General features: G+C 42.0%; 1 protein-coding gene across 6 annotated transcripts in view; it reads left to right on the plus strand.

Annotated features, from left to right (window-relative positions):
- Positions 1-17,783, plus strand: part of SH3PXD2A (SH3 and PX domains 2A) — a 388,224-nt gene extending 370,441 nt beyond the window's left edge. For all 6 annotated transcript variants that reach the window (XM_048856158.2, XM_048856161.2, XM_048856160.2 and 3 more), the window contains 2 exons: positions 2,909-3,028; positions 3,181-17,783. In XM_048856158.2, coding sequence (XP_048712115.2) covers positions 2,909-3,028; positions 3,181-5,073 — 2,013 coding nt within the window. In that variant the 3' untranslated portion in view covers positions 5,074-17,783. The remainder of the gene's footprint in view (positions 1-2,908; positions 3,029-3,180) is intronic.
- Positions 17,784-21,482: the final 3,699 nt, after the last annotated feature.

The raw sequence follows: 21,482 nt of genomic DNA on the forward strand, positions 1-21,482 counted from the left end.
GAACAAAGTTTTTTAAGTAACAGCCATCACATTTTCACTAGCCAACTACATCTTCCTGGGATTGTGGCATATTTCAGAACCATGCACAGAATATTGAGTGCATTGTGTAAACTTGCCCTGTTTGAATCCTTCCCTTTAAAAAAGGGCATAAGTACCAACACTGAATGGCTCCAAATACAAGAGCATAAATAGTATTTATAGATTTTATTTATTTTTCCCCAATGGCTGTGATTTAGATAGGTACCTTACTAGAGAATGGCTTGTCCTCTTACACCAGTGAAGTGGGCTTTTAGCAAGCTACCAGGACTGGCATTTCCCAATGGAACAAAAGAACTGAATTGTTATGTTCCTCTTTTTTTGTTCATCTTTACGCCGAGATGAGCTTGCATGAAGGACCCTGTGTTCAGACCCTAATAAGAGCACCCAGCTAGGATTCAAAGCACCCGAGTCTCAAGAACTGTTCTTTTGAAAAATGTGCAAATTTGAGACCTGTTCTTATGAGATTTCTACCAACTCAGAATGAAATCTCATGAGATTTTGGACACACCAAAACTAGAATATAGGCCCCTTTTTGTTTTTCATCCTATCATGAACAAAAAATTGTAGAAAGCAATCTCAGATTGGAACATTTTGAATCTAATTGGCCTAAATGTAAAAGGGGTTTGGATGCAAAGTTTTGGACCATCTTTAGTTGCTATGTCATATCAGTGTAACGTCCCTCATGACGACGAGGACCGATAATAAACCCTTGATTCTCTGAGCTTTTCCCCGCCACAGAGGGGCTGGTGGCCTGAGCGTTACTGAAATGCTTAGTCTTCCCGCAACCCATAGTCTTGACTCTGCCCTTTTATAATTCCAAAGTAGATAAATTGAGTTCTGGGGAGGAGTAAAACCTTAATGTCCTGTCTGCTGAACCTGGACGCTAAAGCGCCCACAGCTCTTTCAAAAGAGTAAAGGCTTTCCCAATTACATTTTAGCCAAAATTGTCCCTTCCACCTTTCCTGCAGTGGTGCGCAGCATGCCTATAGCAGCTAGAAACTGCTGCCCACTCCAAGGTGGCTACATTTTAATGCTGCGGCATCTGTTTAATCTTTAAGTCTGTTTGGTATCTTGTGGGAGGACAGGTGCTAGGGAAATGGGAATTATTAAAATTAGTTGTCCTGCTGTCTGGACTTGCAGAACTCAGGGCAGACGTATGAAAAGCAGAACTGTCTCCTAAATATGAGGAAGACCTAGTAACCCCATTAGACAGAAGTTACATCAATCAAATACTTTTGTTTGTAGTGGAGTCTCTCCTGCTCGGAGCAGGAGCAGTGTGAATTTGGATTCACTCTGTAATGTGCAGCATTCAGCTCTTCCAATTCTTTTATCCTGCGTGTTGATCTCAAACTTCTCTTCTGAACATTTTATTAACTGAGAGCTCAGTATGGTTAATATTTACGCTGTTTTCCTCCTGACTTTTGTTTCCTTTGCACTAATTATTTCAATTAGTTTTTATTTTGGCAGGAATGCTGTAATTAACTCCATGTTAACAAAACACATGTGAAGCATCAAGTATGTTTGCTGTTTCCAATTAGCTCAGTTTAAATTCAGACCATTCTAAAATCTGAAGGCATGTTGTTATACTGCATCCTATGCTATATTTTAACGTGTACAGTGCTGAAATGCAGAATTGAAACATTGCTAGGCAAGGTTAATACGTCGGCCAAAATGCCTCCGGCAGTTATGTTAAAATGATGCATGTTTCTTACTATGAGGGTGGTTTAGAAATCAATGGAGTAGTAGGTTAAGGTACAGTATTTTGCTTCCTTTCTTCAGTTTCCTGGCTCAGAATCTTGCTGCAACTATCTCAGTTGTCATCTTAACTATCTGTCACAATTCAGACCTGTGTGTGTAAGTCACATTTTTAATGCAAGGAGCAGATTTTGTCCTTAAAGAACCAAGGATCCCTTCTGGTTTTTTCCATCAGGACTCTTTTTTGCTTATTTAATAATGAGTCATGTCATTCAATAGAGTGTTACGCTAATCATGGACGGTGCAGATATATAGATGCTTAGAGGAACGGAATCTTTCCTAGTTTCTCTTTTTAAATCTAAAATATGAGAGGAACCTAGTAAGATTGTCTATGGTTTTAGGGTTGGTTAATGATGACATTGGGGTTTGAACAAAATTGCTTGTTCTCCGTTACATAAAGAAATAGGGAGCTAGGGCCCCCGTCCTGACATCCATCCAACTGCCATTGGCATTTTAGCTGAGTAAATCCATAAATTGTGATCCGGTTCAGTCAAGGGATACTTGTGGGAGGTGCTCAGGTTTTATGGTGAAAGACACAGATATGTATGTTTGTTTTTTCCTTTTTAATTCCAATTAATAAAGAGCAATTATCAGCTTTTAGATTTTTACGTGCAGCTCTTGTTAATCTGGATCACTTAATTCTTGATATCTGGGAAACAGGTTCCATCTTGGGCCTGTTGTTGCACAAAATTTTCCATATGTATGTCCTCTGAAGCCATAGGTGGGTGAGGTGATATCTCTTATTGGACCAACTTCTGTTGGTGAGAAAGAAGCTTCTGAGCTTACAGAGAGCTCTTCTTCGGAAGAAAGAGCTCAAGAAAAGCTCTGTGTGTAAGGTCGGAAGCTTGTCTCTCTCTCTCAAACAGAAGTCAGTCCAATAAGAGATTATCTCACCCGCCTTGTCACTTTAATATCCTGGGACCAACACGGCTACAACAACACTGCAAACCTTTTGTTATAGAAAGCCTGGTGCTTATCGCTAGGAGGTAAATTAGGAGTAAGGAATGCCACTTGTTCAGCCGCACTGAAAAATGGCAAGTCACTGTCCATGCTGACACATCCAGCCTCTTCTTGCTAGCTGCTCTCTAAACAAGACTTTCCTTTGTTGCCACAGGGCTTCCAGTTGCCTAAACCACCTGAGCCTCCATCAGTGGAAGTGGAATATTACACTATTGCAGAATTCCAGTCTTGTATTTCTGACGGAATAAGCTTTCGTGGAGGACAAAAGGCAGAGGTGAGAGCCTAAACAGTGCAACCGTACAAAATAATAATGCTTTGCAATGGTAGAGCATTGTACAAAGTTAGATGATGGCTTGAAAGAAAAAAAAAATCCTAACCCGTTAACTCTCCAAACTAATGGCAGTGTTCATCATCATCGTCTTCTAGGTTATTGATAAGAACTCTGGTGGCTGGTGGTATGTACAGATTGGAGAGAAAGAAGGGTGGGCTCCAGCATCTTATATTGATAAAAGGAAGAAGCCCAATTTAAACAGAAGAACCAGTACTCTAACCCGACCCAAGATCCCTCCCCCAGCACCTCCCAGTAAACCAAAAGACATGGAAGAAGGAACCGCTCCTGGGACTGTTTCATCAGGAGAAGTCCAGGACTCCCCACAAAAGCTCAGATATGAAGAACCAGAGTATGATGTGCCTGCCTTTGGCTTTGATGCAGAGTCTGAGGTGAATGAGAGCCATGGAGATGATAGTTCCTTGGAAAAACGTCTGTTTCAGCCACTCAAGCCGTCCCCTGTCTCATCCCTGCAGAGGGCAAAGTTCAGAGTTGGCGAGTCTTCAGAGGATGTTGCTCGTGAAGAAGAGACCATCTATGAAAACGAGGGATTCAGACCTTATGTGGATGACGTTTCGTCATGTAAAGAATCTAGCGGAGATTCGGATTCCCAAAAAAGCTCCTCTCTCTCTCTAATCCGAAGAAACTCTCCATGCTCCAGTTCTCCCAAATCATCGCTCCTGAAACTCAAATCTGACAAAAGCATTCAGCCTGATCTTGGAAAATGTCACTATTCCAGGAGTGACGAGGTAAAACCCAGATCAGCCTCAGACGTTGGCTTACGTAGCATGCCAAGAACAAGTGCGAAGAAGGAGCCTGGACAGAGCCCCTCAACCAAAGCAAAGCCAATGGTTAGACCTAAACCCTTCCTCAATAAGGCAGATTCTCAGAGCCAAGAAAAAATGGATATCAGCACTTTAAGGCGTCAGCTGAGGCCAACTGGGCAGCTCAGGGGTGGACTTCAAGGTTCGAGAAGTGAAGAGTCTGAAAGCCCTCCACAAATAGCTCCTGAGATCCAAGATGACTCCCTTAGAAGAAGCTCCACAGATCTCATTACATCTCCTTCCCATGCCGTTTTCTGCTCTAACCATTCAGCCAAGACAGAGCAAGAGAATGAGACAAAATGTTTGTATGTAACCGCTGACTCTTACCAAAAGGTTCAGGATTCTGAACTCTGCTTCCCAGCAGGAGTGGAAGTGGAAGTGTTGGAAAAGCAAGCCAGCGGATGGTGGTACATGAAGTATGGAGATATGGAAGGGTGGGCTCCTTCCCACTACCTGGTACTTGCCGATAACCAACGACGAGAAGCCTCAGAGACTGACATCTCGCTGGCCAGGAACAGAAGAAATGAAAGCAAGTCAAATAGTTTGGAGAAAATAGAGAAAAGAGTTCAGGCTTTGAACACCATCAACCAGAGCAAAAGAGCAATGCCCCCCATTCCAAGCAAACCCCCTGGTGGCTTTTCCAAAACTTCAGGGGCTGTGAAAATGAGGAATGGAGTGAGACAGTTAGCAGTGAGGCCACAGTCTGTATTCGTTTCCCCGCCCCCAAAGGATAATAACCTATCATGCTCCCTGCGCAGGAACGAATCCTTAACTACTACAGACCACCTAAGGGCTGTCCGCCGGAATTCCTCTTTCAGCAGTGCGCGATCACAGCCCGGTGACTCGAAGGCAAAGCAGGCTGATCAATCAGGCATAGAGGGATTGGAGACAACCTGCAATCTATCCACTCAGCGCAATGGAATCCCAGTGTCCACCGTCCGGCCAAAGCCCCTTGAAAAATCCCAGTTCATCCACAACAACCTCAAGGATATCTATGTTTCCATTGCAGACTATGAGGGGGATGAGGAGACGGCAGGGTTTCAGGAAGGTGTCTGCATGGAGGTCCTGGAAAGAAACCCAAATGGTTGGTGGTACTGTCAGATCATGGATGGTGGGAAACCATTTAAAGGCTGGGTGCCCTCAAATTATTTGGAGAAAAAAAATTAATGTTGCAATATCTATAAATTCCCTAATTTATACTGTTCCTGCTGTGTACATCTGAAAAAAAATGCTACACCCACAAAAATTTTTTCCCGTGCTCTAGTTTGTGCAAAGGGACTGACTGATTAAGCTATGCTGTGTTTGCAGAGCTTTATGGGATTAACATGGCCTGAAGGAATTTAAGCAAAGAAAAAGATACAGCTTAGTCAAATGCCCCTTTTTGGGAAGCTGTTGTTAATCTGTGTGTAACAGGGTATGATATCTCATCTTTCCTGTTGCTAATGGTAGGAAACCAAATGTGTGCCTTTGCGAGAGATACAAACTGATGCATCCACTTGAGGAAATCGTTGGGGGGGAGTTTAGTGCCAAACTTAAACATTTTAGAATCTCTGCTTCCTCTCATCTCCACATGGAATATCCAGAAGTTTTGAATGTGTTTTCACAACTTTTAAGTGTGCAAAGTGAGTTGGAATTTGATTCTAAAATACAGAGGAGAACCCCAGCCCTTTCTAGAAGCTCAGATTTTTCACTCTTCTCAACAGTCAGTTTCAGCGTTGGAGCCTTTTCATCGTGGAGAGATTTGGTCTCTGACTTCAACCGCGGTTTGTCATTATTACTAAACCTCAGAAATTACATTCAGGAGGCATTGGGGTTTTTTTGTATTTGTTTTTGGTTTTTTTTTGCTGCCTTTTGTTCTCTCTCTGGGCTCTTGAGCTGAGACTCCAGGTGTTCTTATGGCCTGTAGGGCTACCAGGTGCTTGCAAACACACCACAAAAACAAACCTATGGACACAATTTTGTGAACAATGATTACTTTAAATACTCCTTGTTTAGTTCAGTGTGGCGACTCCTGTCAGGAGATCCAGGTTGATTCTCTTTCCTGAGCTGGGTTTTTCCAAATTGTCACAATTTTTAAATATTCAAAATACCCCTGCGGCCTCAAAGAAGAAAAGCAATCAAATGTGTTACTTCTGTTTTCACTGTCCGATACAAATTGGGAGCACATTCACAGGACCCACAAAGCTGTAAGTTAGAAACAGCCATAACCTGTTGCAGCATCAGTGTTTACAAAGGGGGCGGTGGAGAAGCCATTGAATTCAGTCTGCACAATTTTAATTTGTATATTTTGGAGGAGTTGTTTTTGTGTCTTTCCTGTGCATTCTGGGTATTTTTTTTTTACCTGTGCATTGGTTTACCAAAAAAGCCTTTTTTTTTTCCTTTAAGTGAAAACTAAAGTAGGAGTCAATTTTGTGATTGGATTCCCACTTGAATCCAAAAAGTACATTTGTACTGCAAAGAACACATGGGATTTTCAAGCTCAGAGAGAGATCTAATAACAAAGCAATTAGGGCTACAATGTGACTAACCAAAAAGCTGCCTCTCCCCCTCCTCCCCCCCACTTTTCCTTCATGTTATTTAAAACTGTAATGCTTTAAAACGTGACACATGGGTGGTGGGGCGGGGAATATACAACCATTTGGAAAGGGCATGGATTACAGACATGTTCCTGAGGTAGCCAGCTATTGTACTGTAAGCATCAGCCACTATAAATCCATACTGTACTTGAGAAAGTCTTGCTTTTAGCAGTTTAATGGGCTCGTTAAGCATTTAAGTGACGATCAATATCCAGTTTCTTTAAATAAGAGGCAGCATTTTTGTGTCCTGTTTTAAAGGGGAAAAGTCAATTATTTCACTGCTGGTGTATTACACATATTGATAAAAGCCCTTTTATTTTCCAGCCAAACTTCATGCCAATTATCATTTGGCATTGGGAAGATAAAGGGTCTGATTTAGTTAGCTGGAACCCAACCTGATGTGAGGCCTAAAATAGCACAGTATTGAGTGTGTTATAGGGAGTGTTTTCTCTGCCAAAAAAAAAAAATACACAATTTAAAAGTTGTTCTCGTCTTTATTTTTTTGTGATTTGGGGTTTTTTAACTAATCACCACGAAAACTTCGAGGGAAAGAGGCCTACAGTTGACATGACTGACGCCCATTTGCTAGCTGAAAAACCATTACGTTGCAATCAAAGTCTGTGAATGGAGTTCTGTTGAAACAGTTATGTCCACGAGTAATGGTGGGGGCGGATGTTCTCAGATCCAACGTAAGTTGTGATGGGGAGGTGTATCTACACTACAGCCCAGATCAAAATGTGTAGAGTCCTCTCTCTACCTTACGTTTTACTATATATATGTATATACCCAGTTAACCACATCTTACTGGATGTCTGTCTGAGGCGCTGCAGTCCCATCTCTCATGCTTCTGTCCATTTTTAGTTGTACTAATATGGTAGCAGTCATTAAAGACTGCTGGAGCTGTTGTGAGATTATAATAGAAGTATTCTATTCTTCTGCTGGACAGTATTAAATAGAGCAATACATAGTTATCTGCTAGATTGCAGTACTAACAGTAGTGACTTAGTGACTTGTGTAATGTTATTTTGATTTACTTTAACAATAATGATGCGGAAGTGGTTCATTATTTTGAATTAATGCACTTTAACAATAAAAAATCCAAAATGGAAGTCAACACAGCAAACTAAGTGCATTATTTAAAGGTGCAGTATATAATTGTTCATTTTTTAAAAAAGCATGTATTTATTAAAATTAATTTATAATTATTTAAAAATATGCTAAAATTTTGTTTTGACAGCACTTTCATGCTGTCATCTCCTGAGGAGACAAAAAACACGGCTCCCAATACTTCTGCATTGAGCCACTGAACTCTCAAAATACAGAACAGCATGACTTGAGTTCTTGCCAAGAGAAAGAGAGACACATTTCTGATTAGAGAGCAATTTAGGAATATTCAGATTGTATCCAACAAAGGAAAGGCCACAGATGCAAAGAATCTCTGAGTGGGAGGAGACCTCTGGTGGGGCCATTGGAGCCTGCACTGGGACTGGATTGATTTCATTAACCCTAATTTTCCCCTTTCTGTGTGGGTGGCAGGATAGCTTTGAACACCTCCTCGAGCCTGGGCCCTGAATGAGGTTGTGGAATTACTGAGGTGATCAAACCCCGCTGTGACCTGGTGGTACTTACAGGCTCAGGCCATTGGAATCGGGGCCATTGTTAAACTTTGTAACTAAAGTCATTGTGTCGCATTCCTCCCTCTCTGCCAGTACACTAAATACTTCCCACTGCACCTTAAACCAGAGTTGCTTGTTCTGTCCTAATTGAGGGACTTGGTTTGGTCTTTGTCTTTGTGGGTACGTTGTGCCCAGCCAGTTATCAACAGCACAGTGGGCTGTGGTGTAGAATCTTTGACATCAACAAGGTACAAAAAAATATCAGTACCTGCAAATGTTGGTGTCTTGCGCGGGTCTTCTCAAGCATCAGTTCTGCTCAGCAACAACTGATGATGATTACTCCTGTGAAGCTTCTTTCAGATTTCACAGGAGAAGGCAGAGCTGAGCAGGTCAGATTCTGTGTAACACAGCCCCCACCCCGTAAAAACTACACACACGTATGCCCAACAGAATGGAAAGTGACAGATGCACTTGAATCTAAATGAGAGAGTTTGTGGCTCAGAAATGAATCTGAGCCACATAAACGTCAGATCCAGATTACCCGCTATTCAGGAATGACCAGATCTAGGCTTCACTTGAATTCAATGGTTGTGTCATAATTTTCAGGTTAAAAGGATGTTTTACAAAAGCAACAACGTTAGTCTAAGTACTGTTGTCACCAAACTTCCCTCCCCCACTTTAAGAACACTGGACCTGAAAGAAATTAGAGAAAGATGTGTCGAGTTATATATTTGATGACAGCACTTTTTGTGTAGTCAGATTCACTGTTTCCCTGTGTAGCCAACTATTTTCCCCTCGTGGTTAAGATCTTTCATAAAGTGACAGAGGAAGGAAGCTCTCCCTGCCCCCCCCCCCCCAAAAAAAAAAAAAAAGGAAAATTTGATTGTAAAACAAAAACTGCCAGGGTGACTTGGGGAAGACGAAGGAAGAGTTCATGGCCCTTTAATTTTTTTTATTGAATTTACCAAAACTGACACTGTGACACTGAACAATTTTTAAATGTATATGTGAACCTCACTTTATAACAGTAAATATATAATTCCCTAGTGGTGGTTTAAAAAAACTTGAAGCAAGTTTAAAAAAAAAAAAAAAAAAAAGTCTGGAGAGCTACTGAAGTATTTTGTGGAGTCAGAGTGCCCTCTTGTGGTAGGAGGAGATGAGTGCTGCCATTCTATTGGGCTAAATGATTGCTTTGATCATGCAGCCATGCTTTCCAAAAAGTGATACGTGGAAATTGAACCCCCAAAAGTCCAAAATGCAGTTCAATTATACCAAATTTACAAATGTGAAATGTTTTGTCTTGCTGTATACTGCAACTTTAATAATAATGAGCACTTCTGAGTTCGTTATTGAGGTTTATATAATGCCTGAAAAGCTTTCTTAATCCCCAAAAGAATTTTTCCAAATTAACATTTTTAAAAAAAAATTTAGCCTTACCCACGTAAAGGTAGTTCCTATTAATTGGCTTAACCTTTATGCCTTGCAAAATGTGCATTTAATATAAATATACCTGATTAATTTTGTTTGTAAAACCCAATCTCAATGCAAAAGACGTTAAATATAAACTACCTGGTATTTTAACTGATACTTATTCATACGTATTGACTGCAAGTCGTCTTTTTAAAAAAAAAAAAGTGTACCCATAGTTTGAATTTTAGCAAGGATTCGATAACTAAAGGCCAAACTTTGCTCATAGTTGAACTGGTGTAAATGGCATTGCTCCATATTTACACTGGCATAACTAAAATCAGAATGTGGGCCTCAAATGATTCCTTCTATAGCAATGCTATAGTTCTTGACGAAGGCATTATATAATTTGTTTTAATCACTTTCAGATCTTAGTGCAGCATATGTTATTGTAATATATATTCATTGCTTTCCTCAGTTAAAAAGAAAGTTACTGCTTTTATCATTTAGGAGAAACACAAGGGAATTTGGTAAAGCATTCATTATGTTCATGTTACTCGTATTAACAGAGTAGAATGTATACTGTTTAATTTTAGGCCTTTTTAGGCAGCTTTTTAATAATTCATATTTTGCTGTGTTGTATCTTACTAATGTTTTTATTACATTTTCCCCCCAAATACTCTGCATTCTCAAGAAAAAAAAATCCAATGAGTGGATAAGTGCAATATTCACAGAATAAACAGGCCCCTCATCCAGGACTTGGAGTGGAGCGCACAGTGTGAAACATCTGTAATTTTAAGTCATGCACTCTTAAGAAAACTTTGGAAGAATTGGAAGGGTGGGGGGGTCAGTTGGAAGGAAATACAACTCGGGTACCTATGGATTGTTGACTGTTTGGTTTTTTATAGAATGAATGTTTCAAAAGCAAAACACCTATTAGCAAAAATGCAGGGATTATACGTGCATGTTGCAAGAGCTATGGATGGAATATGCAAGAATGCCCTTAATTAGGCATGATACCTGTATTGCCCTTTAAACACATCCTTGTATCATCTAGGCCTGATCTTTCTCTTTTTCCAGTACATATTTTTTTCAGCAAATTCCCCATGCTAAACTTCAGAATTTATGGTAATTTAGAAAGGGATAAAATTTTTCATGGTTTAGGCCTAGGTTCCAATAGTCTCCTGTCCTTTGTGTTTATTAATAGGGCCGTGTGACTTGCAAAAATTTCTTCTCCCTTCTTATGAAATTCCACAGTGGGATTGTTGCATTGAAACAGGAAAGTTCACATTTTGATTTCCTATTCTGATGTGCAAAAATAAAATCCGTTTGGACAAATTAATAATTTTTGGATCTTAAATTTTGACACGCTTCCTTTTTGAAATTTCCAATTCAAGTTTTCAGCCTGGGGGACTATTTTGGGTGGCAAGTGAACTCACTTTCACCCAAAATAGCTCTAGTTTCAAATAAGCTGCAAAATTTTATATCTTTGCAAAACTTGATTATTTTCACTAAGTTCAAATGAAATGCGAAAACCAGAGCTTCGCGCTCTCAGACTTCAGTGAACATATTTCATGTTGTCCAGGTTAATACGCTTGGGGGAATTGCACTGCAGCTTAGTCTCTCCCCCTCACACACCCTCCCCCCCCCGTTCACTGTTGCCCTGCTGTTACTTAAGCTCTTCTCAGAAGCTTGTCATGTTGTAGGTGAGTCCTTTGCATTTAAACAGCAAAACTGAGCTCAGCTGACCATCTCCTTCCAGATTCCTGTAGGTATCTTCTTTCAGGACAGGAACTAAGAGCTTAACTGAGTAACCTCATTTCAGTTTATGGGGAGAGCTCTTGAGTCTCCTCTCACCCTTTCTATACATCAAGAGTAACTCCCATGCAGTTACCCTGAAATAAAACCAGTCTAACTAAGAGAGTCAGGTCCGGAGGACGAAGCCTTAACGTAACTCAGCTGTTTTACTTTTTTGGTGGGAATATCTTCCCCAGAACTTCAAAGCAAAATTGAGACTCTGATTCGAAAGAAGTGCTAACAAGATGACATACAATGATCCCCTTCGCAGGTGGTTGTAGTTAACACTTGAATGTCGACTGGAGTTCTGCTGCTAGTGGCTGGTGTCCTCTCCCCTTAGAAATCCAGGCGACTGACTGACTGCTGGAGAAGGGGTTGCTGTATATAACTTTAGCATTTAATAGGTACGGATTGGATGACCTGAGAACAAACGTGTGTCTGTGTAAATTATTTTAGGTTTTTGGTGGCGGCAGAGAGAGAAACAAGGCAGATGTTTGGAGAGCTTGTCTTTTAAATGTTTCATGGCCCTGGCGTCCATGTCGCAGTGCCTGTGTTTTGTCTCTGTCGTCCATCTATACATCTCAGTATTTGTTTTGTTTAATTATAATCTCCGGATCACGTACTGTACACAGGGCCTGATCATGAGTTCACTGGAGCTCACGGGAGTCTTTTCATTGACTTCAGAAGGCTTGGGATCAGGCCTGTAGGTTCCTGTTTTTCCACCTCCTCAGACCCAACTTGTAACCAAATGCCGAGACTTCTGTGGAAACAGGCGTCCATAATTGCTACAAAGTTAGATCCCTCATTTTTTTTGGAGGGGCTTATGTAAATTTTGTGTGTTTGTGTGTGTATGCATTTGTATTGTGATTGGGAAATCGTTTTCACTAATATCCTCACTATAGGAGCCCAAGTTCTGCTGTTTTCTGGAGGAAAACTCCTGTTGAAATAAAAAGCCTGCCCATTGGGAATTTTCCCATAGGGACTGTTGGGTCAGGCTGAACATGGGCATAGGCAGAATAAATTGGTCTCTTCCATTTTAGATTCACAGGGCTGGGCTGGTCCCACACAGGGTGTTCATAGTTTGTTCTTGCATTCAGGTAGCTTTAATTCTAGTTGGAGAGTGCAATTTAAATAAATGGTTTTAAAGCTTCACACTGGCGTTTTACAGACCTGTCCTTTTGCAGCATAAGCCACTGCTGTCCTGTGTTGAGACTCCTGTTTGTTACTGAATCAAAACAAGGGTTGAGGGGGGAGGGGGGGGTTGGGAGAGAATAAGAAGAATAATTTGTTAAGAGACAATAGAGGTAACTGGACAATGGTAGTGGCGGGAAAAAGAGAGGTTGAAAATAAAGATAAAATTTGAACCAGGGATGTTTCTTCTTAAGGCCATAAATTATTGGGTTTGACACTGCAGGTGCTTTCACTTTGTATTTTTTTAAATATATCACTGCTCTGGGTTATACAGTATGATTTATTATTGCCCAATGTTCAGTTTCACACAGCATGATAAAATATGACAACCTCTATCCTGAAGTTCATGATCCGCTGAGGTAAGACAAACGTGTTCTGCATTTGTTTTAATCAAGGAGCCTTGTGCATCTGGGAGATCTAGATAATGTTGAGGTTCATCAGAAGGTCAAAGCTGGCAAGACGGTCTATTCCCAGATCCATTGAGAGCAGCCTTTAACCCGGCAGTCCCTTTTCGTACTGTTGTGAAATAGACCTCTGCTAGTGACGCTGCTGGGAAATGTCTGAGGTTTTTATAGCTTGTACATTGTGATCTTGCTCTTCTGATACAGGAGGATTAGCTGGTTACAAAGGTAGCTGCTTCTCTTGTTCTCTTCTCCCTACATAATTAGGGGTGTGAAAACCAGTTGGCATTTGGGAATCTTTCTGAAATCTCTAGAACTTACGCTTCTAATATTTACTTTTAATTTTAGGTTGCCCCAGTTATTTCATCTGTAGCTGTAACCCCTTGACTTCTACAGATCAGTGTAATCTAAAAACTCCTAAGCACTTGGCAGCCTTCACTATGCAAACAGTTAAATTCTTATTTGAAAATTATTCTTGTGCTGTTTCTGCGGTCATCCAGGAAACAAACGGCAAGAACAAATACTCATTAGTCAGTTAAGAACTTGAACTTCAAATGTGCCAAATTATGTTCTGAATCTAGAACTCGTAACATTCAAGTAGGGTCAATTTCTTCCACTCTAGAAGCAGCCATCTTCTTGAACCAAAAAACTCTAATTGTCTCATGAATACATCTTAATAGGGGCAGTTGAAAAAGGAGAATGAAAAACAATATATAAACACAAAGTGATTGGTGGAACGATTGATTACCAATGTTTTTTCTTGTTAAACAACAAATCCAGAAAAGGACCAAGTTACTAATTGTTTCCATTCTCTAGGCAATTTCTCAGTTTTATGAGGTACTGGATAAGCATGCTAAAAAGGGGGGGGGGGGGGAATTACTTGTGAATTTGGGTGTAAGGAGTATTTTTGGAAGCATGGTCTGTCTATCAGTGCACTTGCTTTTTTTCTGTTCTGGGAATCTGAATTGAGAGTTACACGATCTCTGGATTGTGTACAGAGTAGCTGCAGTTTTGTTGGTTGTTTCTTCTGACTTGATTATCCAAGTGTTCAGTCGTTAATTTCTTGTCACTCATCAAAATACTCTCTTCTTATTTTGCAGTTGTTTAATTGCAAACAGCATCTGTTTGTTACCATAGATGGCAATGTTTTGAAGAGGATTAAACCTATAATCCTTCCATTCTCAGGACTTAAAATTTAGTTTCTACCTAAATGAGTCTCACCAGCAACCTGATTGCCTGCTTGTGTTGACTTTGAGAATTAGGCCAGAATTTTTCAACTTGGGTCCCTAAATCCATATGTAGGTGTCTAAATAAGTGGGCTTGTTTTCAGAAGTACTAAGCAGCCAACATTCCCATTAAAATCAGTAGGAGCTGTGGGAGATCAGTAGTTCTGAAAATCCGGACTCTAATTTGGGTGCCTAAGTGTCTTGATAAATCAAGGCCATAAAGCACATACTTAACTTTAAACATGGGAGTGCTCCAATCGACTTCAGCGTTGCCTAGGCATGTGCTTACATTTGAGTATTCACTTATCCTGTTCAGTCCAGACATAAATGTAGCGTTAGGCATCCAAATTTGAAAATGTGAGCAAGTCTAAAAGTCCGAACGCGGCGTGGGGCTCCATTGTAAACACCAAGCTGTGGATTTTGTAGGTGGCTGACGTTCTGAATGTGACAATAATTATTGGGCACTGCAGTGTACGGGTCTAGGTTTCCATTGACTGATGGGTGGGAATGTAACCATCTGCGAGAGAGAGGCTTTGAGAGTATGTTGGTGGCAAGAGAGAGAAATGTGTGGCTGGTCCTGGTGTGTGGGGTAGAGCTGATTTATTTTTTTTTTTTGTACGTGGAAACAGTTTTGTTTGGAGTTTTCTTGAAGCTGATGTGGTTTCTGTTGCAGTATAAATGAAAGAGAAGAATTGAGACTTTTAAAGAGAGGATGAAGGCGGGAGTTAATTCAGCTTGTTTTGGGAGAGGTGAAGTAAAGTGATGATGGTATTTACTGTTCATTCCCAAGGGAGGAAGAAAAATACAGGAGAAGCCATTCCTCAGGAAATAACGTTGGGCCAGATTCACTGCTGGTCTGTAGTAGCAGAGATTCACCTGCTGGTGAATAATGCTTGTTAAGTAATATTTGATCTCTTAATGCCCCATCTTGATCCTATGGAGTAGATGGGTATTTTGATATTGATGTCAGTGGAATTAGCAGTTGCCCCATAATGTTCTGTAGCAGGGGTGGAGCTTGACCTAGACGGTCAGTGCAGTGTTTTGTTTTGTTTTGATCACTTGCTGGAGATGGAACTGTTTGTGCAGCAGACCTGCTTCTACAATAGTGACTTGCCAGGTGGAAACAGTTTGCAACACTGTGTCCGTTAAATTGATTTCTCAACTGGTAAATCAGTTGTGTGACTTATAGAAAGTACCTCTGCCCCCCACCCCCACCCCACAACACACACACAAAATCCTGTGATTAAATGTACTTCACAGGTGGTGTCACCATTTGCTAACTATGATGATTTTTGAAATGGTCACTGTGAAACACCCTCTCAGTTGCTGTCTGAATTGACAGAAAACTAAAGGCCTATTTGATCAGTCTTCAAGTCTGCCTTTTAAACACCTTGGTATAGAGCACTGAGTTCTGATCAGCAAAGAGAAATTTGTTTTACCTGCAAAGAACAAGGACTGCATCCAAAGTGGAAAATTGACTGTATTTTTTTTTGCCAAGTAAATGTTGTTTCTCTTCCCTCTGTGGTTTAGTGCCGGCCAGTCAGTGAGCATGATGACAGGTTTCAGAGTAACAGCTGTGTTAGTCTGTATTCGCAAAAAGAAAAGGAGTACTTGTGGCACCTTAGAGACTATATTGGTTAGTCTCTAAGGTGCCACAAGTACTCCTTTTCTTTCAGTGAGCGTGCTTTATCCAGTGTGATATTCTAATGAGAAGTCATTTAGTTGGTATGGGTCTGATTCTGAACACGTGGATCTCTGCCAGGTAACTCCCACTGAAAGGCATAGTGATATTCTCATTGTTCTGCTCTGGCTGCGAGCAAGGTGGCAATAGCCCTGCCTCTCGTAAAACATGATGCTTGTATAGTCCATGCCCATCAGGTGGCCTTGATTTTTAGCCTTTATTCTTCCTGGCTCACCTTAACTGTCTGAGAGCTGACTTCCTCGTCATTTCTTTACTGGATATGATACAAATCAAGCATATTAACTGCGATTGGAACTATGAGGTTCAAACATTTTTGCAGCTAAGGCTACAGGGTTCAGCCGATCTTCAGGCATGCAACTGGCCTGTGTGAGACTAAGAGGTGCAGTAGATGTAACATTTGCCTCCTTTCTTTTATCAGGTTTTTGATTGTTAGTCACAAGATACATCTTGCCAAGCACTACTTGGCCAATTCCTATTGCAATTCTTTTTGGATAAGCAGTGTTCGTGTGTTCACTTTTCTAGCAGAGTGTCTTCTGGAACAGTCAAGTGAAAATGTGTTTTATTGATTTAACAATTAAAACTCTAGGTGCATTACTTATTAAATGAAGAATATATAAGCCATATTATCTGTCAAAGAGAGTCCAAAACATGCCAGGTGGCAACTATTGTGTATGTGAATACACATGCCAAAAATTTCAGTCTGGTGTTGCCTACGGTTAGATTCCTAAATCCATATTTGGCTATCTAATACCAGCTTGATCTTTCAGAGGTGCCGAGCAGCTTCAGCTCCCATTGAACACGAGTTGTAAGTGCTCAGAACCTTTTGAAAATCAGGTTACTTCTATTTAAGAGCCTAAATGCAGGGCCATCAGTCTGAAAACGTTTGTTTTGGCCATAATAATCCTAAAATATGGCAGTCTGGCTTATGGACCCAGATTCCTCCAAGAAATGTCATAAATCAAAATGATCATGTCTTGTACCATAATAGTGCCATCTTTGGCATCTGTGTATTTGATTTTAGTGGAAAGCCCTAAGCCATGCAGCTCCATATTGTGTGTCTATCAAGAATGTCCAGTCAGGGTTTGGAATAAATGATGCCTGATAAACAAATGTCTCCGTCTGAAGTATCTGGGCTAAATCTTCTGAATTGCCCAAAGGAGCCAAACTGTGCTTCTTTTCCAGGCTTCTGCCTCCCTCATCTAGTAACCTGTGCTGTCAGGAGGGATGGCAGGATGCTGATGGAAGAGGAAAACTGCACACCCAAGCTGTTGTCAGCCCTTTATCAGCTAAAGTTTGGAGCGATTTAAGCCATCTGCAGTGTTAGAGCAGAATCAGGACTCGTGGAAAACATTGGTATGTCCTATTGTACAAAGCTACAGACCCTTCTGAGGTTTTGCTTATACTGTCTTGACTGATGGTTATCGTTTGCATGCACTGTTCCATCAGAACAGCAGCCATCTCCACACCCGTGCATGATTAGCAGAGGCTTGTGAGGGACTTCCAAAGTTTTAGGGCTGTCTTCTCAGTTTTACTACAAGGTCTTGCAGTGTGAAACTACAATATTTAATGTCTCAGGCAGAGAGGGCTTGCTAAGTAGACTGTACTTGTGGTCATCTCCCAGTTCATTGATAGCTTGGACCAAAGGTGGTGCTAAATATCTTAATATTTGTAATATTTATGTTGTCTTTAAGTATTTTATCACAAAGATGCAGTGTCCTTTTAAAGAAATCTACCCCTTGGTTTTAGGACCTTGCAAAATCCCTGAGGGACTTTCAGGGGTCAGGGTTGTTGCTTATTAAAATTTGAGCAGGCTTTCTGTATTTTGAGGGCCAGTGGGGGAAAGGATGCTCTGTTTTCAAATGCTTGCAGATTGTAAGATTTGATTTGTGATAATTTTTTTTGTATTTTGTTTACATCTCCTCTTATATGCCCTAAGAACAAAAATAAAGTTTTTTTGACCATTTTGTGTCCCCGATGTGTTTTTCCCCCCCCCTCCCATTGCATTTTTGTTGTTACTGAACTCACTGTATTCATGAAAGTAAGGACAAATTTTGCTAATACATTCCTGCAATGGCAAAACCTGGTCTATTTCCGACTTGAGTAGATAGTAGGTTGGCTTGCGATATTGACAGTCCCAGCAGTTTGGTGATGTGAAGTTGCCACTATTCTTCCTTTTCCTCATCTTTAGACTGTCTCCTTCCTGACCCACTAATGGAAATTTCACCTCGCCTTTTGACCTCAATAGTAGTTTCAAACACAAAAGCCTTTGAATGTGGAGCCAGATGGAAAATGTCTGACCTGCCTCACCAAAAAAGTGAAGCAGGGGCCAGTGAGCTAGCATCTGTAAATGGGTGGAGCTGCCTCCTGGTAAACACGGGCAGCCTCTTCCACAGCGGGAGGCACTCCTGCCCCCTACTGATGTGAAGTGGATGCAGGCCACTCAGTAGCTCAAGACTGAGCCCATGGAACATACAAGGCCACTGGCTCAGCAAAAGCAGCACTCGGGCAATTGAATATAAGGGCTTGATCCTGCACAACATAAAGGCACTGAGCACCATTACTTTTACTACAGAGGGCCCCATGTGCATAGACCTTGTCTGATTTTTTTTTTGAGTGCATTGACTGCTTCATCTGTTGGGCTGTGTAGAGGAGCGAAGGATACCCAGACACCGCAAGCTCCCTCTGATGGGGGTTCTACACTGCAGCATTAGCTGAGCTACGTTTACCAAAAAACCCTCCCTAATTTCCCATGCTGCTTCAGAGATGTGGAGGGGGTTGTTTTCTCAGACTTAGAAGCTGATTAGGAAAGGCCACCTCCAGCTACGCATCTGCATAGCAGCCCTGAGAGCAAAGCATCTCAGTGGTGGCAGTTCAGTAGGTAACGTTTGTCAAACACGGCCCTTCGTCTCCTGGGAAGGACAAGGAAAAAACCAATTGCTAGTCAGTCGACAAATCTGTAGTTAGCAGCCAAGGGTGTCCCTGTTATCCTCTTGCTTTGTTGTGTTCTACATCTCCCATCAAACATTTTCTTGTAGTGTTGCAGAGGCTAGCGAGGAGCCTGGTCCATTGCAGGATGTACCTACAGCAACAGCACTCTGTATAGCGTTGTCATTTTTGACCTGGTATCTTAGTTTAGCACTGACCATATTTTGTAGGGAAGAGGTTTCTTCCCAAGGCACTTCACAAACTTGTTACCAAACTTGACTCCCCTGTCAGGTAGGTGCAGTCACCTCCATGTTGAGGCACAGATGGCCCCCAATCCTGCATGCTGGCAGACTGCTGGACCAGCTCCGCATCACCACTGAGGTTGAGAGGGTCCCACACGTGCTCGTGAGAAGTTTCAGGATTGTGGCCTAAGGATAGGAAAACGCTGACTTCCAAGGGAAGTGGTACAAAAGGCATTTGTCTGGCTTTAGAATTAGGATAGAGGAAGTGCACTTTTTTTGGTAGGTGTTGTACGAACATAGGGCCCAGTGAGTCCCTGGTCCCCGACTGGTGTTAATGCAAATAATGGTAGGGAACAGCCCTGCGGTAGGAGGGAGAAAGACCTCAGCAACCTACTCAATCTTTCCAGTTCTATGCCTGGTTCTCCAAATATTGTGTACATTTGAATATGGACTGTAACTTCCTTTTGTGTTGTCTGATTTGTTTTAATTTTTTTTAAAAGAGAAGAACTCTTGCTGGGAGGCTCAGCGCTAGCAGTGAGAGAGATGGTTCATTAGATCGGAGGTGAGTCACTAGGAGTTAACATTGAAACCCATGAACAGCATTCATCCTAATTGCTCTCTTTTAACTCTAGTAATGATCAGACTTCTGCATTTCCAGACAGGGCTGGTGCTTTTATTCTTACCTGCTGCTGTTCACGATATATGAGCAACAGCCAGGGTATTCTGTAACAGTCTCCACGCTAAGGGCTCCCATCTGCTGCTCTTGACAATTCAGAAGCAGAGAAACGAAGTCTATTTATTCATTAAAAATCTGAAAGTCAAACCTTGTTCGTGCTTTAATGAATTCAGCCGACACCTTCTACCTACTTTGTGGAGCAGCCATGTAGTCCCTTAGCTAAGGCAGTAGATGGTGCTGTTTAAGTAACTCTGTACTACTCCACCTTGTTATGTTGGAGCTCAGATTCAACTTGCTGGCTTTTGAAAGTGCCATAGTGTGTAAGCAGCCCGGGGTTTTGGCCAGAGCTAATCACAGCCTTGATCCCATAAGGTACATTAACGTAGGGTTCACTCCTGTTCCGATGGAAAGGGGAGTGTCAGTGGGAGAAGGCCTGGCCAGCCAGGAAAAATGGAGGGGAGGGATTTCATTTATAAACCAGCCGGGCCATGGCACAGTCACGGTCTCTCCTTGGGGCAAGTGACCTAGGTAGTAGGCATTGGGCACAGTCAAGTTGAAGCTTTATCTCTGTTTCAGTGTGTGCAGCAGCGGCAGACCATTAAGGAAAGCAGAAGTGCTGGATTGAAGACTAATGGCCTTTACTGTGTTAGAGGAAAATGCATCCTCTTAGAGCACTGCTCACTCACACCTCCCAAAGCACTGGGCCCAGCTTGTTGGGGAGGGGGTAGCTGGGCAGTGAGCCACAGCTGTAAATGATGTGCCTAACAGGCCATTATGCGTAAGTGACAGAACTGGGCCCCGAAGTTCCTGCCTCTGGGGCTGTCATCAACTGCACCCTCTGGTCTTCATTTCATCAGCTGATGCTCTGATGTCTGCAAGTGAGCTGGCAAAGGCCTTCGCAAGTCTGAAGTCAGGCTGGACAGCAGTTCCATTACCCCAGGAAAAGGCTTTGGCTAAGAGATTCTTTCCACCTCCAGCCTAGTGCTAGTCATCTTGCTTGTAGTGGGAATGTACTGTAAGTCAGGGATTCTTAACCCTTTTCTTTCCGAGGCCCTCCCAAGCATGCTATAAAACCTCAAGGTGATTTTCTGAATCTAAAAGCCAGGGTCCGCATTAGAGGGTAGCAAACAGGGCAATTTCTTGAGCCACCTGAAGCTAAGCTGCTCAGGCTTTCTGCCCTGGGCCCCAACGAGTCTGATGCTGGCCCTGCTTTAGGGACCCCCTGAAACCTGCTAGCAGCCCCCCAGACCACTGGTTGAGAACTACTGCTGTAGATAATGTAGACAGTCTAGGCTGGGAGCCAGCAGGGGTCCTTCTAAGCCTCAGAAAGCAGTGCTGAGAGTCTGGAGTTGCTTCTACTAACAGAAGTATCAGAAGGGGCTGGGATAAGCTACCCCCAGCTGGCCTCTTCGAACAGGAACTCTTTTCACTGTATGCAGGAAGGGCAGCCAGAAGCATGGGTGCAGGAACTTGCTCTCCTTTTCTTAGACCATGCTGAAGGATTGGTAGCAGTAGTGTTTTGGGGCTGTCTTCACTACAAAAATGGAGTGCGGGGGGGGGGGGGGGGGGCGATTCTAGCATGATGTAAAAAGACAGTTTTGCTGTGAGGACCAAGCCTGCATATTCGATTTTATATCTAAGGCTGCAGGGGCCTAGGATTGTCTACTCGGCATGGGAGTCCTAGGTTCAAATCCTCCTCTACCTGATAGGGAGTCTCCCTCCTGCAGCCTAGTGTGTATAAGGCAGGCCTCTGAATGCTCCTCCGTGTCTTTGTCGGGGAGAGAAGAGGGGAAGGCTGCAGCCCTTATGCCTTGGCA

The sequence above is a fragment of the Caretta caretta genome, chromosome 7 (genome assembly GCF_965140235.1).
Source record: "Caretta caretta isolate rCarCar2 chromosome 7, rCarCar1.hap1, whole genome shotgun sequence".
Classification (NCBI taxonomy): domain Eukaryota; kingdom Metazoa; phylum Chordata; order Testudines; family Cheloniidae; genus Caretta; species Caretta caretta.